This window comes from Fusarium proliferatum, assembly GCF_900067095.1.
Source record: "Fusarium proliferatum ET1 genome assembly, contig: FPRO_scaffold007, whole genome shotgun sequence".
Classification (NCBI taxonomy): domain Eukaryota; kingdom Fungi; phylum Ascomycota; class Sordariomycetes; order Hypocreales; family Nectriaceae; genus Fusarium; species Fusarium proliferatum.
The window spans coordinates 1,296,696-1,315,361 of NW_022194796.1; the positions used below are offsets into that span (position 1 = coordinate 1,296,696).

The following is an 18,666-nucleotide window of genomic DNA, read 5'->3' on the forward strand; positions in this document are numbered from 1 at the left end:
GATGACTGTGCTAATGTGCTTTTTCTGTCGCACTCTTTCAAGCGGCGATATTTGGTGGGTTTACTTTGCCTTTCATCTTTATCAATACAGCGTTTTCACAGTTATTTGTCATGTGCTTGCTTGGTGATTCGAGTGTTTCAATCTTGTAGTAAAAGAAGAGAATGATATTTTTGGAAGATTTTAGCGCTTTAGGCTCGAAGCCACCACATTAACACCTTGAGGCTTGTTTCTCCCATGAGACATAGTTCAGTTCTTCTCAATAACTTGTATCATATGCATCGTGATATTCTATTGGTCGCTTATCATTTGTTATATCGCAAACTAAGCCACAATTTGATCCCCGCTAAACCCATTAATGAAACTTGGCATCAACCACTCATAAGCTGTAGCACATGAACTGGGCTGTTTTCAAGGCAGGCCACCACAAGGCATCGACATTTCTTCTTCTGTCTACCACATAACCTCAATCTATTTCATTCGAACTCGACGGCAAATTGCAATATACACCATGACGCGAGTCTCGGTATACACTTCGGCCCTGGCGGCTTTTGTAGCTGGTAAGTTTTCCGACATTCTGCCCACAGCACGCGCCTGCAATGACGTATGCGACCGGTTCTAGTTCATCTCGAGTTGACAAACAATAGCCACGGTCATGATAGTAATCCCGATATGGCTCCCTAACTGGGTAACATACTCCGTCACTTCGGCCACCGGCGAGATAGTCGAGAGGCATATCGGCTTACACAAGAGCTGTTCAACGCTGGATGATCCATACTGTCGACCATTTCCCCCCAAAGATCTCTGTCAAGGAGGTGAACGATACTTCTGCTCCATGTGGAGGACCGTTGGGTTTCTAGCATCATTTGCTACTCTGTTATGTTTGGGCGGTTTGGTGACCTTTGTTGTCATCATGTGCGGTGGGAAATACAAGCGCGAGACTGGATGGCCTTTTGCCACTGGCATGCTGACCCTAATTTCTGTTATGGAATTTGCGGCTATTTCTATCGTGGTGAGTTGTTCTGCTACGAAAGTGTTTCGATACAAACTAATCTATGCTAGGCGTACCTTTATGATCATGATGATCAGTTTAATATTCCTGGGTGGTCGCTCGATACGTCGTTCTACCTCAGCACCACCGCGGCAGTTATCTGTCTTCTGACTGCTACTGGTATTGCTTTCTCCGCATACCTTCTCCCCCCCGAGGAGGGATACGATTTCTTGTCGGACCCTCTCGATGCTTAGGAAGTCTACAATAACTAATGCTTGGATTTGTTGGCTGCGTATCTTCTAGTCTGATGTTCTCATGGCAGGTGTTTTGTTTCAAGTAAAGAGTCTCTGGTGTTGGATGTCTGGTACATTTCAAGGTGCTGATCTAGAATAATACAAGGGGCTCTGCTGTAGCTACCTTAAATAGATTTAGTTAATCAATAGATTATTTCGCCTATTGGAAGTGACTAGTACCGTGAGCTATAATCATCACAAGTAACTGTGTCTGTCCATAGTTAACCCCAAACTGTCAGAGTCTACAAACAAGTCAGCTTACAATCCTTCTCCTAGTGGTACAACTGCTGTGTGTGTTGTAATTACCTAGTATAGCCGTATGAGGCATGTGGTGATGCAGGCGGGGTATATGTAGCTCCCCACCTTTGCTCTTTATCAACATCAACTTTATCTCACACAACCTCGGTTCAGATAAAGACAAATCACCTCAAGTTATACCCAAGCACTACTTAACTCTTCGAACCAAAAGCACTATGACTACCAATACCCCAGGACTCTCGCCAGATCAGCTGGAAACCTTCAATCGCGATGGCTACCTCATTCTCCCTGGCGCCCTCTCCAGCTCAACTGTCAAATCTCTACTCGACGAAACTCACAATCTTCTCGAAAGTTTCTCTCTAGATGATCACCCTCTCACACGTTTCTCAACCGGCGAGAAACGTGACCATGTTGGTGACGACTACTTCCTGACTTCAGGTGACAAGATTCGGTTCTTCTTCGAGGAAGACGCTTTTGACGATGATGGAAAACTCACCAAACCCAAGGCTCGTGCTGTCAACAAAATCGGCCATTACCTGCACGCTCTATCCCCTCCATTTGCTCGTCTTCTGGACCACGATACAAGCAAGGTCAGCCCACCTGCTGTGGCACGTAGCCTTGGCTTCAAAGACCCTCGGTGTCTCCAGAGCATGGTCATCTGCAAGCAACCAGAAATAGGAGGCGCCGTACCTCCGCACCAAGTATGTCAAGCTGATGCTGTTTTATGACTGACTAACATCCACCAGGATAGCACTTTCTTGTACACCAACCCTCCATCGGCGGTTGGTTTCTGGTACGCACTTGAGGATGCCACGCTAGAGAATGGATGTCTAAGTTTCCTCCCCGGTTCACATCTCTGGGCACCAGTTGAGAAAAGACTTGTTCGCAAGGCAGGCAATGTGGGCACAGAGATGGTGGACAATGACGGACCAAAGTTCCCTGAAGCAGCAGGCTATGGACAAGCAGCGCCAGGCGGACCACATAAGTATGTCCCTGGAGAAGTCAAGGCTGGCGATCTAGTCCTTATTCACGGCAACCTGTTGCATAAGAGCGAGAAGAACACCAGTCAAAAGGGTCGGATTATTTACACGTTCCATATCATTGAAGGACAAGACAGGGACTATGATGATAAGAATTGGCTTCAGCCACCAAACGAGGGGTTCACCAAGTTGTATGCTTAAATGAATACAATAATCTCTAGATAACATATACTATTGCAACGCTCATTAGAGCCCCTTTTTACGTCCACAGATAAGTATGCCGATAGACATACGTTGAAACATGATGCGTGGGTATGTCGATAAAATTAGTCTGCGAACATGGTTTTACAGTCTATCCGGCTCCATCTTCGTCCTAATCCTGTGTCATCAAAGACGGGTATCATAATCCTCACTCAGAGTCCGATTCATCCTCACTCGAACTGTCGTCAGAGCTCGACTCATCCGAGGAAGACGAGGAATCGCTTGAATCTTCCTCGCCGGGCTGTCGATAAGCTCGTGCCGGGGCCTCATTCTCGGATTCGTCCTCAGACGATGATGAGCTCCCGCTGCTGCTGGTTTCGGAGTTACTATCTGAATCAGAGTCCGAGTCCGACTCGGAACTGCTGGAATCGCTGTCTTCGACATTCACACGGAGCTTTCGTCGACGTTTTCCGGCAACGCCGTCGGTGATCTTCACAGTCTTCTCTGCATCTGGAGTTGATGTGACGTTGTTATCGCTTGCAGTGATGGTCTGTGATGATGCGATGCTGGCCACAGTGTCTTCGCCATCGGAGAGTTCGTCAATGACAAGTTCAGCTCTCATGCGCTTCACAAGTCGGCGAATGATGACATCCTCCTCTTCTGAGTCCGAGAGGTAATCGACCTCGGTGAAGCCCTTTCTCTTAGTTCCCACTGGGTGATTTTCAAGAATTTTAGCAAGAACCTCCTCATATCGTTTTTGAGTAGCCTCAAGGTCTTTGGTTCCCTCAGGGAACACCTTTGCTCCATCCGATTGGTCCTGATCCCTAACCTCGCGAGCATTCTCCAGCAGCCGCATCCTGACAAAGCCCTTCAAGTCTTGGATGTAGTCGTAGAAGGTTTCAATGTCAGAGGCGGGGATTCCATCGGCATCGAAAACGTGCTTGATGAGGTTTGATTGGTGGTTTTTGTTGAACTTCCAGCTATCGCGAGCTGTCTTCCAGAGCCTCAAGTATTCAAGCGCAGGCTTGAGATCAGTAGGGACCTGGGGTTGAGGCTTCTTTGCGGGGCCTTTGCTCTTGGCCTTGCTCTGTTTAATGGGTCTTGATGGTGTCCTGGTAGAGTGGTTGTTGGATGGTGAATCGGCAAAGGTGACTGACTTCTGCCTCTTTAACTGTCCCGGTGCATTCCAACTTGTTGTGGCTTCATCCTGACGTGGTCGCTTAGCAACCTGAGAGGAATTGGAAGGTGGCGGGGCGTCGAATTTTCTCTTTGTACTTGACTGGATGCTTGTGCTTGTACTGCTGGTTGGGTGCCCAAAGCTGGGCTCAGATGCATCAGAAGGCTGCTTGAGCTTCAAGCCCAATTTCTTCCAGGCGGGAGTTTGACCAGACATTGTGAGATGATGTTTGTACAGTTGGTTTGAAGGAGAGGACAGAGAAACAGCAAAAAGAACGTGAACGGACTTCGACTCTCAAAAAGTTGACAACCTGAGATTTGTGTTTTCTTCAACTTCCTCAGATTTGCTGTAGTTGCCAGGGTCCTTGAATTTTCTTCTAGCTGCTGTATTTGCGGTGGATTCTCTGTTGATTTTCAAAAGGCCAATAGCAACAGCGCAAAGTCTAAAGGGGGACTCTGAGTTGTCAATTCTGCAAGTTCCTTTTAGCGCAGCGCAAGTGCAAGGCCGATATGCAATGTCGTGTTGTTGCGGGCCGGATCTCCTGGGTTGTCGAGCAACTTTTTTCTGAGGATCATCATGAGTGGATCCAGAGATGCGATAAGATAAGAAATATGGAGAGCTTGAGCGACAATATTATGTGGAAAGAGCTTCAGGCTGACCGGGAACTGTATCATTCAGACCTCTCCGGAAGGCTAAAATTCTGAATGGTTTTGATTTCATACAGCGCCTTATATAGTTTGAGATCGTAGTATGGTTTTTCGCCCATAAAGAAATCCCAGGCTTCTCTTATGAGAAAGCATCATAGTGTCTGTCTTTTGTGTCACCCTGCCACCCACCACCTTCTGCCTGAGGATTACATAATGCCAGCGAGGCATCAACTCAGCCTTCCCATTGAGCTCCGTTGCCTCACTGTGCTCTAGGCAAGCTCCTGCTAACGCGTCGACTATCTCAACCCACAATAGCTCCCCTCAACCTTCGTAACGTCAACCAACATCTCAAACTCGCCTCATTCAGTACTTGACGAGTTCTTCTTGAGCTTCATCTGCTAAATCTACCCAATCCCGAACCGATAGATAACACAAATCCTCCACAATGTCGGGTATGCTATGCTGCCAATCTGGTCTATGGCATTCTTGCTAACACACAAGCAAACAGCCGGCGCATACGATCGACACATTACCATCTTCGCTGACAATGGTCGGCTGTACCAAGTTGGTATGCGAATCCCGGTCGTCAAGAGCACCGAACCTTACGATTTCTTTGACCGATGACGTTGATGGATACATGATTCAGGACTGACATGAATGCAGAGTACGCCTTTAAGGCGATTACGGCTGCCAACATTATGTCCGTCGGCGTGAGAGGCAAGGACTGTGCTGTTGTTCTGTCTCAGAAGAAGGTCCCCGTACGTTGATAATGTCGGACAATCTCATGATCAGGACTGATGAAGGCAATAGGACAAGCTTATGGACCCCGCCTCTGTCACCCACATCTTCCAGCTCTCTCCCTCGGTCGGATGCGTCATCACAGGATCCATCGCAGATGCCCGGGCTTTTGCTCAAAGGGCTCAGGGCGAAGCAGCAGAATTTCGATACAAATATGGGTATGAGATGCCAGCTGATGCACTAGCCAAGCGTCTTGCCAACATCAGCCAAGTCTACACTCAACGAGTAAGCATATTCTCATCCTCAAAATTGCGACCAACCAAATACTGACCCTACCCCAGGCTTACATGCGACCTTACGGCGTTGCGACCACTCTGATTTCGCTCGACTCCGAATATGGCCCCCAGCTGTTCAAGTGCGACCCTGCTGGATACTACATCGGTTACAAGGGAACTGCGGCAGGCCCGAAGCAACAGGAGGCGCTGAACCACCTTGAGAAGAAGCTCCGTAACAAGGAGCATGCGGAGGGATCTTGGGAGGAGGTTGTTGAGCTGGCCATCACAACACTGAGCACAGTTCTGAGCATGGATTTCAAGAAGGGAGAGATCGAGATCGGTATCGTGGGTGGACCTCGACCTGACGGTGAAGAGGGAACCTACTCGGGATTCCGAACATTGACTGAGGACGAGATTGACGACCGGTTACAAGCTATCGCAGAGAAGGACTGAGCGAGTGGAGAGAATGATATGGAACATGGGATGAAACATATCGGCTGGCCATAGTAAAAGGTCGGTGCACTTTGTCGCGAGGAATCAGAGGTCTGATTCGTGGACTGCAGGGACGACGTTCTGCTCCCAGGAACGCGGGCCATGCAATGTCAATGCAGGGGGGTGGATTATCAAGATTAGAGACTTGGATGCCGTCGTGGGCGTGGGTCCTCGCCAGTGTGTCACTAGCCGTCCTGACCATGTGCAATAGAAACTGATGAGACTTTTCAATTGAGCAAATGACAACAGTCGCGCCTGATGACCCAATTGAGGACGAGTATGCCTCGCACCAAGTTGCTAAGAGCCTACGACGGGCCTAACATATGCCAGTTAGTGGGTCATGGATGCATGAGGTAGTGCAGGTTTGAGAGTTGAGAAAACCAATATTTCTCAATAGTGGATCTATTTCAGACATGAACAAAGGCGCAAGCCTCGCAGCGAAGCCAATTCGATTTGGTGCAAGTTTGTTCTAGCGTGGTTTGTTCTAATTTTGGTCAATGCGCATACCTGTGTCATTTACTTTCTCCAAAACAAGCTCAATTGGTATGATCTCCAAGTCATACGAGGATCTAGAACGTGAATGACAAAAGAGGCTTCTTGACGACTGACTGCAAGTACATATGATTTCCAAGTTTGAATGAATTTGCAAACAGAGCTATCTCGAAATATGCTAGTACCTTCATCACATCCTTGGAAGTGATAATCATATGGGATCAAATATGTCAATGCACAGATTTGAAGGAAACAAGTGGCTGGTAATGAATGATTCTCCTGGCATGGACAAGCTCGTTGACAAGGCTTGTGAAATATGATCTGAAAGTGAAAGCCATCCATCTGGTCGATCGGATCTACTACTACGTCCTTGCAGGGGGCCCTGGTTTACTGGGAAGCTCCTTGGAGTTGATGGCTGGCTACCCATAGTAAGCGCCGATTTGAGCCTCCCAGGGGCGCTGAAAGAAAACAAGCCACGACCAATCCAAAAACAGGGTCAAGTTCTGATGTAGTTAAGTTGTCTACAGAACCAAGGCGCGGGAGCGGGAGCGGGAGCGGGAGCGATTGAAAGTAACCGAGACGGAGGAGTTCATGTTGAGGATGGTATGGGATGGGAGGCGAACGTTGAGAAGGCGAACGGTAGAGAGTTCGTATGTAGATTAGGGCTTTGGTTTGGGTAAGTCAATAACGGTTGAAGAACATGAGGAATGGTGTTGGTTGGGGGAGAGAATGTGAGCGGTCTTCAACGGCGCCATGCAAAGAATAGAGGACATGACGCCACAGCGTGGACCAGGACCAGTTCATTGGATTGTGGATGCTTGATAGTGAGTGAGTGAAGATGCGGTCAACTGACGATTCTGTGCCTCGTGGTTTCGAGCAGAGCCCAATGTTTTGCAATATCTGCGATATGCCTTGTTGAAATGAACCTGGACGAGCTGGAATTGACAAGCCAAGTAAGCAAGCTAGGTGCTAAGTTATTAGATGTGATAGATGCAGCATGCCCTGGGCTGGTCTCAGATCTGACTTGACATGGACTACCACCTTGACCCCCCATGTCAACCATCTGGTAGGCAATCTAGCATTACATTCTGTATCAAACCTGGAAGTAGGTGACAGGAGTCGTCAATCACCCGGGTAAACAACATGAATCATCATCTCGATAACTCCTCATATCGGAATCACCGCTATTGACTCAGCCTTTTGATTTTGTCTTGTGTCGTGTCATGCCCATGTCTTGTAGGGTTACATTCACTTTTCAGACGGCCTCGTGTAGATAGGCTTGACCCTTTACAGCCATCCAGCTCGCCCCGGACAGTTGTGAAAGCTTCATCCGCGCGCCTATTGGCCTCGCTGCCCCGATAGAGCTACAGGGCGTTTCCTATTCGGGAACAACTAGTGAGTGGCTCATGGGTAGCCAGGTAGCTGAGCCGGCGCCAACCCACCACATCCACCTGCGCTATTCAACAACCTACACATTTATTTTTCTCTCGCAACTAATTGCCCATCAAATACTTTGACCGTCTCTTTGCTTACACGCCAAGGCAGGTACTGTATCTCAAGCTTAGCATCTCTCTCATTGCGGAGACTTGTTTCTGACAACCACACCCACCCCTGCAGGAAAGGTGACTGCACGTTTCCTAGCGTATAACGTTAACATACCCGGTGTATTTTTACTTTGTTCTGCTCGGACAAAGATGCTTTTTAGGATGGTTTGGTCCGTCGGAAAAACTGAAGATATGTGAAATTCGCAATGGCTTGAGTCTTGACCTACGCCGCTCTGTCTAAAGACGGAATACGGTATCGTGCTTAAACTACAAGCCGAGCCGAGAAGAAAGAGAAACGCCTCTTTGACGCCTCTCAAGTAGAACATCACGGATCCTCGACCCTATCGGGAGAGGAGAACCTGGTGTAGCTGGACACACACCCATTGATTTCATCCTCACCCTCAACACCATGCCATGCTCATGACGTGCCACACACATACACACTACCTGCCTACCTAGGGCTCTTTACTCTCCGGGCCCTGCAGTACTCTGCATATATCCAGGGGCAGGACAGGGTAAGGAGTAGGGCTGAGGGTAAGGCTTTGGCCTTGTGCTTGGGTTCCATTCGATAGCTTGATGGTTTGCCACCAGCTGGTCCGGGGTCGTCGATGTTTTTGAGCTTGCACTTGAACATGCGCTTGCAAAGGGCCGTCCTGAGTGGAGGCACATCTTGACTCTCTCACTGGTGGCCCAGGATTCTGTCTCAGAAGGCTGGCTTTAATTGCCGAGCCTCTCATGTGTGCGGTAAGGGCTCTTCGACTAGGAAGAGAGAGGGGGTGCTTGATGTCGGGTGGTATCCCCCCTTGGACCTAGTAGCCGTTCGCTTCCCGTTGGTGGAGCATGGCATGCCTTTGGCAAGCTTAGGTCGAGCTGTAGACTGAAGTTAGACTAGATGGAGACTTTTCTGGAGCAAGAGCTTCTTGGAACTCTTCTTGTTGTCTGTGTCTGTTTCTAGTTTCTCGATGGAGTATCTGGGAGGCCTTCGACAACCATCACGATAATACAATACAAAAAGGATGCCCGGTTCTGCTACTTGTTTCGATTGTTCAGTCAATCAAGCAAGCAACCAAGCAACCAAGCATTGAAGAACCGGCTTCTCTCAACTGTTACCAAGTGATCGACATGACAAAGCTCTTATAATATTTCCTTACCTACCATTTTCGTCAACTTTTTCATCACCGACTATTTCACGATTCAAATCGATTTTGCTTTGATTCCAATACATCACGAGTCTATTTCCTAACTCTTCTTCCTTTTTGGCTTTGTTGTCTTCGTGTCCCAGCTAGTCTGATCACCTTGACCTTTCGAAAACAATTCCAACTAAACACTAAGAAATAATGGATGGATGTAAGTTATACCTGGCCAGCTTGGCAGCTACCTACAGTGGTCAATTGGCATCTTTGCACCACCACGGCCCCCCTTAAAGACTCAGAGACACTGACACGTGAACTTGTTATCTCCTACAGTAAACGAGTTCCGCACAATGCGAGTTGCTGAAGTTCTCTCTGATTTCCGAACACTGCAATACTACATAGCTGCTGCTCCTGTCGATCCTGAGGACACTGCAGACTATTACACCGAAGGATGGGCTGCTCTTCGACAATGTGCGCTGGATGGACAACACATTCTGGAATGTGGTGCCGACACCAGCGTGCCAACTCCCCCTGGTGGGGAGCAAGAGCAGATGAAGGCCGAGCTTAAACAGTAGGTCTTCAAGTTGGCTAGACAGGAACTCGGGACAAGATCACTAACACCTTGGAGGGTTCTCCTGGACGCGTACGCGAGACGACACGAGGGTCAGAAGATTTACCTTCGACAAGCGGCGGCTCAACGATGGGTTGAATACAGGAAACAGGTGCTGCAGGGCGGCGTACCAAACTCGAGCAACCAGTCTCAGCTTCGAGCATGCGATCGTCAACTGCGAGCGGTATGATAGCCTTCAATGCTCTAAGCCCTCCCAGACTAACTCTTGCTACAGGAGCTCTCAGCCATCGCCGACGAAGTAATCTACGCCGAGCTCAAGGCCTCGGATGAAGGAATGGGCCGCTGGACGGCAGAAGATCCCAGTCTCCGAAGCGTGCTCCGCTGGCTCCGAGCACGCCGGTGAACGATACGCCAGGGAAACAGAAACAACGAAGCTACCACGTACGATCTAAGATACCCCCAGGACCAATGGTTGTGATGAACGAGAGACGAAGCGAAGAGAACCAAAAAGCAAGCGAACGACGTCTACGCTGATCATGAATACTTTCTTCCTATTACTTCTTTGACGCATACGATTCTTTGACGAACACCCTTGACGACCGGATATTTAAGGGGGAGAGTTGAGGTTTGGGGTTGCGATTTTGCAAAGGATAAACATGTTTGTTATATTTTCTTCATGACCTGATGAGTCATGGTTTGTTTTACTGGACGTAAACGATACACATTTGTGTTGCTTGGGCACACTTTGAGATAGATGGAGAGCATCTCCTGGGTCTTGCAGGACCTTGGTTAGGAGAACGGGGCTGGGCTCCATTAACTGCCTGGAGCAGGACAATAACATAACTATTTACTCTACCTCTTCTCGTACATTCTTTAATAACCTTATATTCACTTTACCACTTACATGCCTCGCCCATGACTGTGGTTCAAGTTTCACCAAATAATTCTTCCAGAAGTGGAGTCTCTTATGCATGTTCCTCCATTGTTTGGTAACCAATCCGAACAAAGTATTTGTTGAATACAAAATCATTGACGTTCAATTACATATAACCTAGTCTATCAACGCTTGCTCTGAACACACAACCCAATTCCAACCAACATAAGAGCCATTCCAGCCGCAGTATCTGAGATGGTCAATACACAGATAGCTGTGAACGAACACAAACTCACCTTTACTGATCACTTTACCATCAACGTACCAATCACCCAGAACGGTAAAGAGGAACGCCAGTGTGTTTACAATGGGCACGGTCAAGCTCAATTCTGGCTGTCGTCATTAGTAACTAACACCTTGGCGTGGCAAAGATTCACTAGACTATCCGCGATCGACACCCCCTGACAACCTTTGACAGGCGAGTTTAGGAAGCACAACTTACCGGCCTGTCCAATAAGCAAGAAGAACCAGATGCTTCCCGTAAGATTAAGAACCAATGGGATTGCGTAGCGAGGGTTCTTCAAAAGGTCAATGACGGCAAAGAACGCTCCGTATAACTTTGACTTCAGCCAGCTAGATTGAACTGATGGGCTCTCGAGCACCGGATGCGTAGGTGGATTATGTGATTGAGCGGCACGACGGATGAAAGGGGTTGTGAAGCCCCACGCGAGGCCGACAAGAACGAAGCTGAGGATATAATTGAAGACTGGTGGCTTCTCGTCTGCAGATGCCATGATGGTGATGATGATGCAACACAAGCTTCCCCTGCGTTCTAGATTTTCAACATCAAGGGATCAAATAGAGGTGTGAACGTAGGCCAGAGAACATGAGGCTCGTGCGTTCGTCAAGAAAGGGCTGATACTAGTCCACGAGGCCTATTAGTCGTCGGGTTGTGATGGTTGTGTGGAGGTTGAGATTGAACCAAGGGCAGAATCTCGCAGGAGATGTGCGTTCTAAAAATATTACTGGAGGCTAAGGCGTCAACGTGGCTGGCGGGTCGTGAACTCAGCCTCGCCCTAGGGAATTTCTGTCCACAAGGACGCTATCCTTACAGGGGGCTGTTAATGGAATCCAGGGGGCTTTGGCCAGCTAGTGTGGCGCTTTCTGGCTCCCCGCATGGTCAGTGCTTTTAGCCGCATTCCCGCGCTGACAAGCGACCCGACCATCCATCATGGACATCTTTTTCTTCACACAGACACATCGCTTATTCTTTTTGGTGCAAGATGCTGTCACCGCTTGCTAGGAACAGCCCACATGTCGTCCCGGCCACTCGGGGCTTCTTGGCGATGACCCCTGTTCAGCTGGACATGGGGACTTAAAGTTCTGATGCGACGTCATCAGGATGTTGGACATGAGGCCTGTGGTTGGCCTCCCTACCTCCCTGTGATCAACATAGGCCCTGTAGGGAGAGACCCAGTTCCGACGATGAGGAATTTCGATAGACGCACTGCCAAGAGCCGCTCAGTGGAGGTCCATTGAGTTTGATTCGCTCCCTTTACCGCGGACACGCCGATGAGCCACTCGTCATATCCAAGATGGATCGACATAACATGTCTCGCTGTCCCACAAGGACGGTTCAGCTATATGCTAGAGCCAGTTAGTGTCTTTACAGTGGTTTCGTCTAAGTTTCGGATCGCCCTAGAAAGCTGGTACGCTCCGTGATTGGCTTCTCGGTCTCGGGACTATTGTCAAGCTCAACGACACAGAAGACATGATTAAGTGATCGTCAATCCGTATGTCGGCTTCAACTTGACCGCATATGCACATAATTCGGCCAGCGCCGGTTGAAATTTTGTATTCATACCTTCGGAATTGTCCGAATCATACCCAACGTCTCAGCTTGCCGATCATGTAGAGTTTCTAATGATCAACCTACCCTTGGCCAACCACAAGACAAATGACAGAATTGATATATCAGTCAAGTTGATCTTGCTTACAGAACATTGTCAGGTTGCGATTGGATCCGTTAATATTAGACATGTTTCTATTCAAGATTGTTCCTCGCCAATACTTCGAGAGTTCAAATTTGGCATAAGACTTAGTGGTCGGTCAATATCTATCAGTTGATCCAATCACCGTAACCCAAGGCTTGAGCAAATTCAAACAACGAATATTCAACCCCTTTCTCTCATTTTTCTCTCACCTCCTCATATGTCGCTCTCCTTATCCAGCGTTTCACGGGACCTCGCAGATTCCTCGTGGCCGGTCCTATTCTTGCGACACGTTCTGATGTCATGATCCGCGTCAATGATTCATTAACTGGCACAGACCGTCTTTTCAACTTTGTTTGCTTTGGAATCCTCACTTAAGCATATTCCTGTGATTTTAGGGAATATTTGTTGTAATTAATGATGAGTGCCTCGCAAATATGAATTGATGCGTCAGAACAGCTTTGCTCAGGAATTGTGGTATTGTTGTTGATATCAACCAATAACTTGCCCTTTTCGAACTTCGCCTGCAATAAGATTGATCTAGACTACCTATACACTTTGCCTCTCATGATCGTGGATGATCTGCAAGGGGACCATTAAAAACTGAAAGTTGGTTGCAACAAGATCGGACTCTACAATGGATCGACCCAATAACTTACTTCCAGGCTCTCCCCATGATGTTTCCAATTGAGATCTCTGATATCGCACACATGTCAGAATGTCACTAATCATGCTTCAACACCATGATCGAGCATTTGTCCGTGACGAGACACTTGCTCAGGGGCAGCCTACACGTCACCACACTACAAATCGTGCCCGTAATAATTTCTCACCAGAAGCAAACAATCCCGTCGGGTATCAGGTCAATATGCAAGCTTCCTTGTGAGAAAGCAGCTTGCCGACAGCAATATCGTAGTAAGAGGGGACTGTATGACACCCCGGCTCATCAATTTTGATGTTTTCAAGTTGATTTTCATCTGGGATCGGCGATGAGAGGCCAAACAAGGACTGAGAAACAGCTATAAGAAGCTCCTGTTGTCCGCTACCAACCCAAGAGTTCTCATCAACACATCGACGACTCTTAAGCAACAGCTACCACAAGACCTCCTATTCTTTACAAATTTCACCACACACTTCCTTCAAAATGACCGATGCTCAGGTTGCCGGCGGCCACAAGGCTACCATCAACAACCCCAACACCTCCGAGGAGGCCAAGGAAAACTCACGCCAGGTTCTCAAGAACGAGTTCAACGGTGGTGATGGTAAGCTCCACGCCTCCCATTATAAGTCCTATTCTGAACCTTACAGTCATGGGCGCTGAGGAAAACAAGGAGAAGAACCCTGGCAATGTTGCTGGTGGTCTCAAGGCGTAAGTTCCAACGTTTCTTAGACTTGACTACCGGCTGATAGCAATAGTACCCTGAACAGCCCCAACGTCTCCGACGAGGCTAAGCAGAATGCCAAGGAGCGTTTTGACAAGGAGGATTTCTAAGAACTGTGAGGCTGCCTGTCTAGCTAGCGACCTTATTACCTACACGAATGTTTTGAAGGCCTTGGAATTTACCAGCGGCATAACTTAAACGTGAGCAATTGAAACTGTAAACAGATTGGATCCCTTTGTGAATACATTGTGTACCAAGATGAAATCATGTAAGATCTGTTTCATCATTCCATATTCGGAGTTGGCCAGCATTATTGCCTCTTCACTGCCACATACTTGATGTCATGCTCCAGGGGCTTGCAATGTGATTTCTGTTGACAAATGGGTGCATTTTACTATCTAGGGCACATGTCCGTATCGAAACTTCAATCCTCAAACAGTAATATCCGAACCTTGTTGAAAATATCGTACCAACGCCATTCTCCCGCCAACCTGGCATGAATCTAGTGATATACCGTGCTCCATATAACCCCTTTATCGTGTTTCTGAGTAATCGTTCAAGGCAACGCAGACAGCCCCTCTGTGATGTCCATTGTATTGTCGGATAATCTGCTGGCTATGCAATTCCCACAATCTCGCATAGTGATCGGAGCAAGCAGTGACCAGGTATGCAGAATCGGCGCTGAAGGCACAATCCCAGACCCAGCGCTGGTGCCCGGTAAGAGTGGCTTCTAAGGGATACGGCTTGGGTTCTAGATCTGTGCTTGGTTCGATGTTCTTCACCTCCCAGATCTTGGCTGTATGGTCTGCACTACAAGTGGCGAGTTTCTTGACGTCTGGGGATAGAAGAATACGGGTGATGTATTCCTTGTGGGCATTGAAGTGTGTTACCGGCACTAACTGTGTGCGATCAAAGCTCTGAATAAGATTCCACACAAATACGTTGCCCTAGCGAAATGATTAGAGATTAATTTCCAGCACCTCTGATTGTTGCTTACAGCATTATTCGCAGCGCATAGCAAGGACCCATCACTAGCGACAGTAACGCTGGAGACTGAGACGTCCTCTTCTGGGATGAGCTCATGGGAACAGTTGTTCTCAGCCAGATCCCACACCCTGACACTTCCAGACCTGTCGCAGCTGATGATCTCACCCTGGTTGGGGTGAATCACCACGTCGTTGGCTGGGCAGCCATGGTTGTAGCTTCGCTGAATGGATCCGGTCCGCGTCTCCCAGATCTTGACGGTCCCGTCCTCAGAGCTAGTTACCATCCATTTCCCCTCGCAGTGGAACGCGACGCCTGTGATATTCCCGGTGTGGCCCTCAAATGTCAACAACGGGTTAGGATTCGTAGACTTGATATCGTACAGCTTGACGGTATGATGGCCAGCGGCGGCAAGGTATCGCTTGTCGGGGGAGATGCAGAGGCGGTTCACCTGGGAATCAGGGTGTTGGATCGTGCGTGAACAGATACCCGACAAGGCCTCCCAGAATCTAAAAGCTGCATGTCAGCCATTTGCGATTACCAGTCGAGAAGCGCATCGGATCGCACCTGATAGTGTGGTCATAGCCAGCTGCGAGGTGAGTTAGCTTGTACTGGAGGATATGTGGATAGCAAAGTCGCATTTACCTGTGCAGAGAATAACAGACATTTTGAAGGCGGAGAATCAATCGCGTATGCTCAGCTCATGGTCTTGATAGTTGTCCCAGGACTTTTCTGTACAGGAAGGTCGAGAAACAAAGGATTCATTAAGTTCCAAGCTCCGATTCCCTACTCGAAGGCCTCCTCCCGTCTCCACCGCGAAGAACGACTCGCAAGGAGACGATATGCAACAACCAAGCTATGCATTTAAACGGTACTATACTGCCTCGCATCCCCCTTCCATACCCAGCTTGAACAACGGGTTCTCTGACATGAACGTCAACACCAAAGTTGATTCTCAAGCATTAAAGAATACTCCAAGTATTACCACGATGCTCTCTCCGTGCTTCCGGCTTGATCCGTGGCAGCGTCTGTAAACTATTATGCCCCAATGTGGACACTTGCAAGTGCATACCACAAAGATCGTGCAGACCAAGTTCAGCCGAACGTCCGAAAAGGCCAGAAATTTCTAGCAGAACCTCGCCAAGCTACTGCGAGACACATACTGTCTAAAAAGGGCGTCATTTGTGCGACGGGCTTTGTCTGTGTAACTGGTCGCACAGGCTCATCGTGATTTCGCTCATGCCATCACCCGTCTCTGCAGCTCGTTCAGCAACACCGCCTGCCCACCGCATAGAGCATTTGCATCAACAACAGCTCCTGACAGGGCAGATGATATGACTGACCCAACCATTTTTGGTCACGTCAACTTGTCATTCTCGCGTGGTCGGGCTGTTGTAACACAGCTACAGGAAAATGGGCGTTATGCTGGAGGGAGTGACGAGAGTCTGATGTTAGAGCAGCTGCAAGTGCAGTAACCGTCTATTGAGCAGCAAGTCTATGTCCGCGGAATCACGATCTCATTCTGTCACTGAGTTGTATATCTGCGTGCACTAACTGGGAGTTATTGCACAGTCTCCAAGGCGAAGAATGTCACCCCTTGCTTGCGTCAATTTCAAACCGACTCTGAATGAATTATCAGATCATTTCACGAAAATATCACCGATGCAGGTCCAACTGTCGTGTGACGGCGTTGGAGGTTCAATATGGCCTGTTGACATCGAGACCTTCGGAAGTTTTGAGACATACACGACATATCCTACGTGACCCTCAAAAGAGGAGGAATTTCTTTCTCTTCACTGTCATCATACTTGAATCATCAGGTCCTGTTGGGACTGACTGCAGACTTCCAAAACAGAACGGAGTCTGGCCGACAGCCCCTGACGGCTCCACCCCCTTCAATAACAGCAAGGACCAAATGCTGGTATGGTTCAGCCGACTTTCATGTTCTCTGAATCAACACATCACCGATCTTGGGGCTGAGATACAATGATAGATACAATCAGAGAGATAAGAAAAACTACTTTTCGAGTCATTGCTTACCTTCTCTGATTGGTGATCGAAAAGTCTCCCGCGTCGAGGTCATCTGACAGTCTTTTGATGAGCTCAGACATCATCGAGTACGAACAAGCATGCCGCGGTGAATGTGCATGGTTTGAGGCTCAGGATAAGAAGTGTCCTGTTCAATCGGCAAAGGTGTCTGCAAGGCCATCTGTGCAACAACCCCAGGCTCAACGTCTCCGACCTTGTTATCTTTGACTATTCTTTTCCTTAGCAATGGATAATGTACCCGTTATCACCCATTAGCAACGATGCGGGATGGATTGGGTGGTCAGACTGTGAATAGTCTCGTCCTTGCAAGATCTTAAGCCGAGCCAAGGCAAGAGACGGCATTGATCGATAAGACAGCCAAGATTGGTCGAGGCTTCTGTTGGCCATGACTTTCCCGATTACAAAGCGCTGGTGTGCAGACACTTGTAGGCTCAACAGAGAAGGGCTGAAGTAGTTGGGGGTAACACAAAGGCAGAGCTAACGAAGAGGTGCATGACTTTGCGTATCGAAAGATCACAGCAAGCTTACTGTTTCCTTCCTTATTTCCAGTCTTGGCTTGACCGATGGATAACATATGTCTTTTGACCGGTCGAGTTATTGATGGGCGTACAAGAGTGGCATGTTGACAACGATGTCGTGGCTGCGTGTACTTGGTTCTGTCTCTTGGAAAACCTTTGGGCTCATTTGATGCAGCAAATAACGACAAACGCGGCTGCCATCAGGAAAGTCGGTCAACTGGTGAACTATGCCAGTTGGAGAGGCCCGACGCTCATCGGGAGGTTGCACCGGATAAGAGGCAGGATGGGCACAACATGATGGCTAAGACTAGGATTCTCTCAGGATCTCGGTTTCATACACCTGCACTATACATCAACGTGATATCAAGATCGCAGGTGATGCGAATATATCGCCTTCTGCATCCCCCTTCCAAACAAGGCTACTAGCTGACTCCCCACGAGACGCGAGCAGTCTGTCGCTCAGAGTCCATATGTGACACCCACCAGATGAGCGCTTTCCAGAATTCCAGCATCTGTTAGGGGTGTTGGGCAAGTAATATGATGGCTGCTGCAACTACTTAGGCATGCACGCAATAGCACAGCTATTTGAGAAATGGCGTCTTTTAATGCCCGCGAAGCTGCATGGGTTCAGCCGAAGTCACAGAGTCCGCTTAACCTGGTTCGTCGCAAAAGCACGGGGTATGAGGCGCAACCTTGCGATCATGCAGCAAACCGTCAGAGCTGGTCAGCATGGATTGTGATTTGCCGGACACCTCCGCAACCGGTCAACAATTCGAGGCATTTTACCTCCATATAAGCACCGACGACGCGGTCCAGGAGGCGCTCTTGGTACAGACCGAAGGAGAGTTGCATGAAGTACAGAAGCCACAAATCGCAGCTATTCGGCCAAGTCTGTGCTGTAGTTCGGGGCCGACAGGAGCTGGTGTAGGGATGTGCGTCTGGAAATGAGGCCCAAACCCAGGACCCCAGATATGTGAATTTGCATCCCGGCTCAGATGAGCGCCGTTGAGTTCGGGCACGAAACAGATTGTCTAGGGATTTGAGCCCGATTAAGGCAACCAAGCATCCTTGACCCGATC

The 18,666-nt window shown here is 48.5% G+C and overlaps 8 protein-coding genes across 8 annotated transcripts; 5 read left to right on the forward strand and 3 right to left on the reverse strand.

Moving 5' to 3' along the window:
- Nucleotides 1–508: 508 nt before the first annotated feature.
- Nucleotides 509–1,242, forward strand: FPRO_07776 (uncharacterized protein; the record flags this gene model as incomplete). The annotated part of the gene is made up of 3 exons (XM_031234130.1): nucleotides 509–557; nucleotides 645–1,009; nucleotides 1,060–1,242. 3 exons carry the CDS (start codon nucleotides 509–511, stop codon nucleotides 1,240–1,242), a joined length of 597 nt encoding a protein of 198 aa, XP_031083898.1.
- A 512-nt stretch (nucleotides 1,243–1,754) lies between these two features.
- Nucleotides 1,755–2,720, forward strand: FPRO_07775 (uncharacterized protein; the record flags this gene model as incomplete). Its single annotated transcript, XM_031234131.1, has 2 exons — nucleotides 1,755–2,240; nucleotides 2,286–2,720. The coding sequence occupies 2 exons, from the start codon at nucleotides 1,755–1,757 to the stop codon at nucleotides 2,718–2,720; spliced, it is 921 nt and encodes a 306-aa protein (XP_031083899.1).
- A 208-nt stretch (nucleotides 2,721–2,928) lies between these two features.
- On the reverse strand, nucleotides 2,929–4,113 carry FPRO_07774 (uncharacterized protein; the record flags this gene model as incomplete). The annotated part of the gene is made up of 1 exon (XM_031234132.1): nucleotides 2,929–4,113. One exon carries the CDS (start codon nucleotides 4,111–4,113, stop codon nucleotides 2,929–2,931), a length of 1,185 nt encoding a protein of 394 aa, XP_031083900.1.
- An 876-nt stretch (nucleotides 4,114–4,989) lies between these two features.
- Nucleotides 4,990–6,010, forward strand: FPRO_07773 (putative SCL1-20S proteasome subunit YC7ALPHA/Y8 (alpha1); the record flags this gene model as incomplete). The annotated part of the gene is made up of 5 exons (XM_031234133.1): nucleotides 4,990–4,996; nucleotides 5,053–5,112; nucleotides 5,208–5,302; nucleotides 5,355–5,567; nucleotides 5,624–6,010. 5 exons carry the CDS (start codon nucleotides 4,990–4,992, stop codon nucleotides 6,008–6,010), a joined length of 762 nt encoding a protein of 253 aa, XP_031083901.1.
- A 3,558-nt stretch (nucleotides 6,011–9,568) lies between these two features.
- FPRO_07772 (uncharacterized protein) lies at nucleotides 9,569–10,192 on the forward strand (the record flags this gene model as incomplete). Its single annotated transcript, XM_031234134.1, has 3 exons — nucleotides 9,569–9,789; nucleotides 9,847–10,012; nucleotides 10,064–10,192. 3 exons carry the CDS (start codon nucleotides 9,569–9,571, stop codon nucleotides 10,190–10,192), a joined length of 516 nt encoding a protein of 171 aa, XP_031083902.1.
- Nucleotides 10,193–10,848: 656 nt separating this feature from the next.
- Nucleotides 10,849–11,457, reverse strand: FPRO_07771 (uncharacterized protein; the record flags this gene model as incomplete). The annotated part of the gene is made up of 3 exons (XM_031234135.1): nucleotides 10,849–10,913; nucleotides 10,960–11,052; nucleotides 11,166–11,457. 3 exons carry the CDS (start codon nucleotides 11,455–11,457, stop codon nucleotides 10,849–10,851), a joined length of 450 nt encoding a protein of 149 aa, XP_031083903.1.
- A 2,341-nt stretch (nucleotides 11,458–13,798) lies between these two features.
- Nucleotides 13,799–14,146, forward strand: FPRO_07770 (putative conidiation protein 6 (con-6); the record flags this gene model as incomplete). Its single annotated transcript, XM_031234136.1, has 3 exons — nucleotides 13,799–13,916; nucleotides 13,963–14,023; nucleotides 14,071–14,146. The coding sequence occupies 3 exons, from the start codon at nucleotides 13,799–13,801 to the stop codon at nucleotides 14,144–14,146; spliced, it is 255 nt and encodes an 84-aa protein (XP_031083904.1).
- A 423-nt stretch (nucleotides 14,147–14,569) lies between these two features.
- Nucleotides 14,570–15,687, reverse strand: FPRO_07769 (putative LST8 protein; the record flags this gene model as incomplete). Its single annotated transcript, XM_031234137.1, has 4 exons — nucleotides 14,570–14,983; nucleotides 15,034–15,529; nucleotides 15,588–15,609; nucleotides 15,666–15,687. 4 exons carry the CDS (start codon nucleotides 15,685–15,687, stop codon nucleotides 14,570–14,572), a joined length of 954 nt encoding a protein of 317 aa, XP_031083905.1.
- Nucleotides 15,688–18,666: the final 2,979 nt, after the last annotated feature.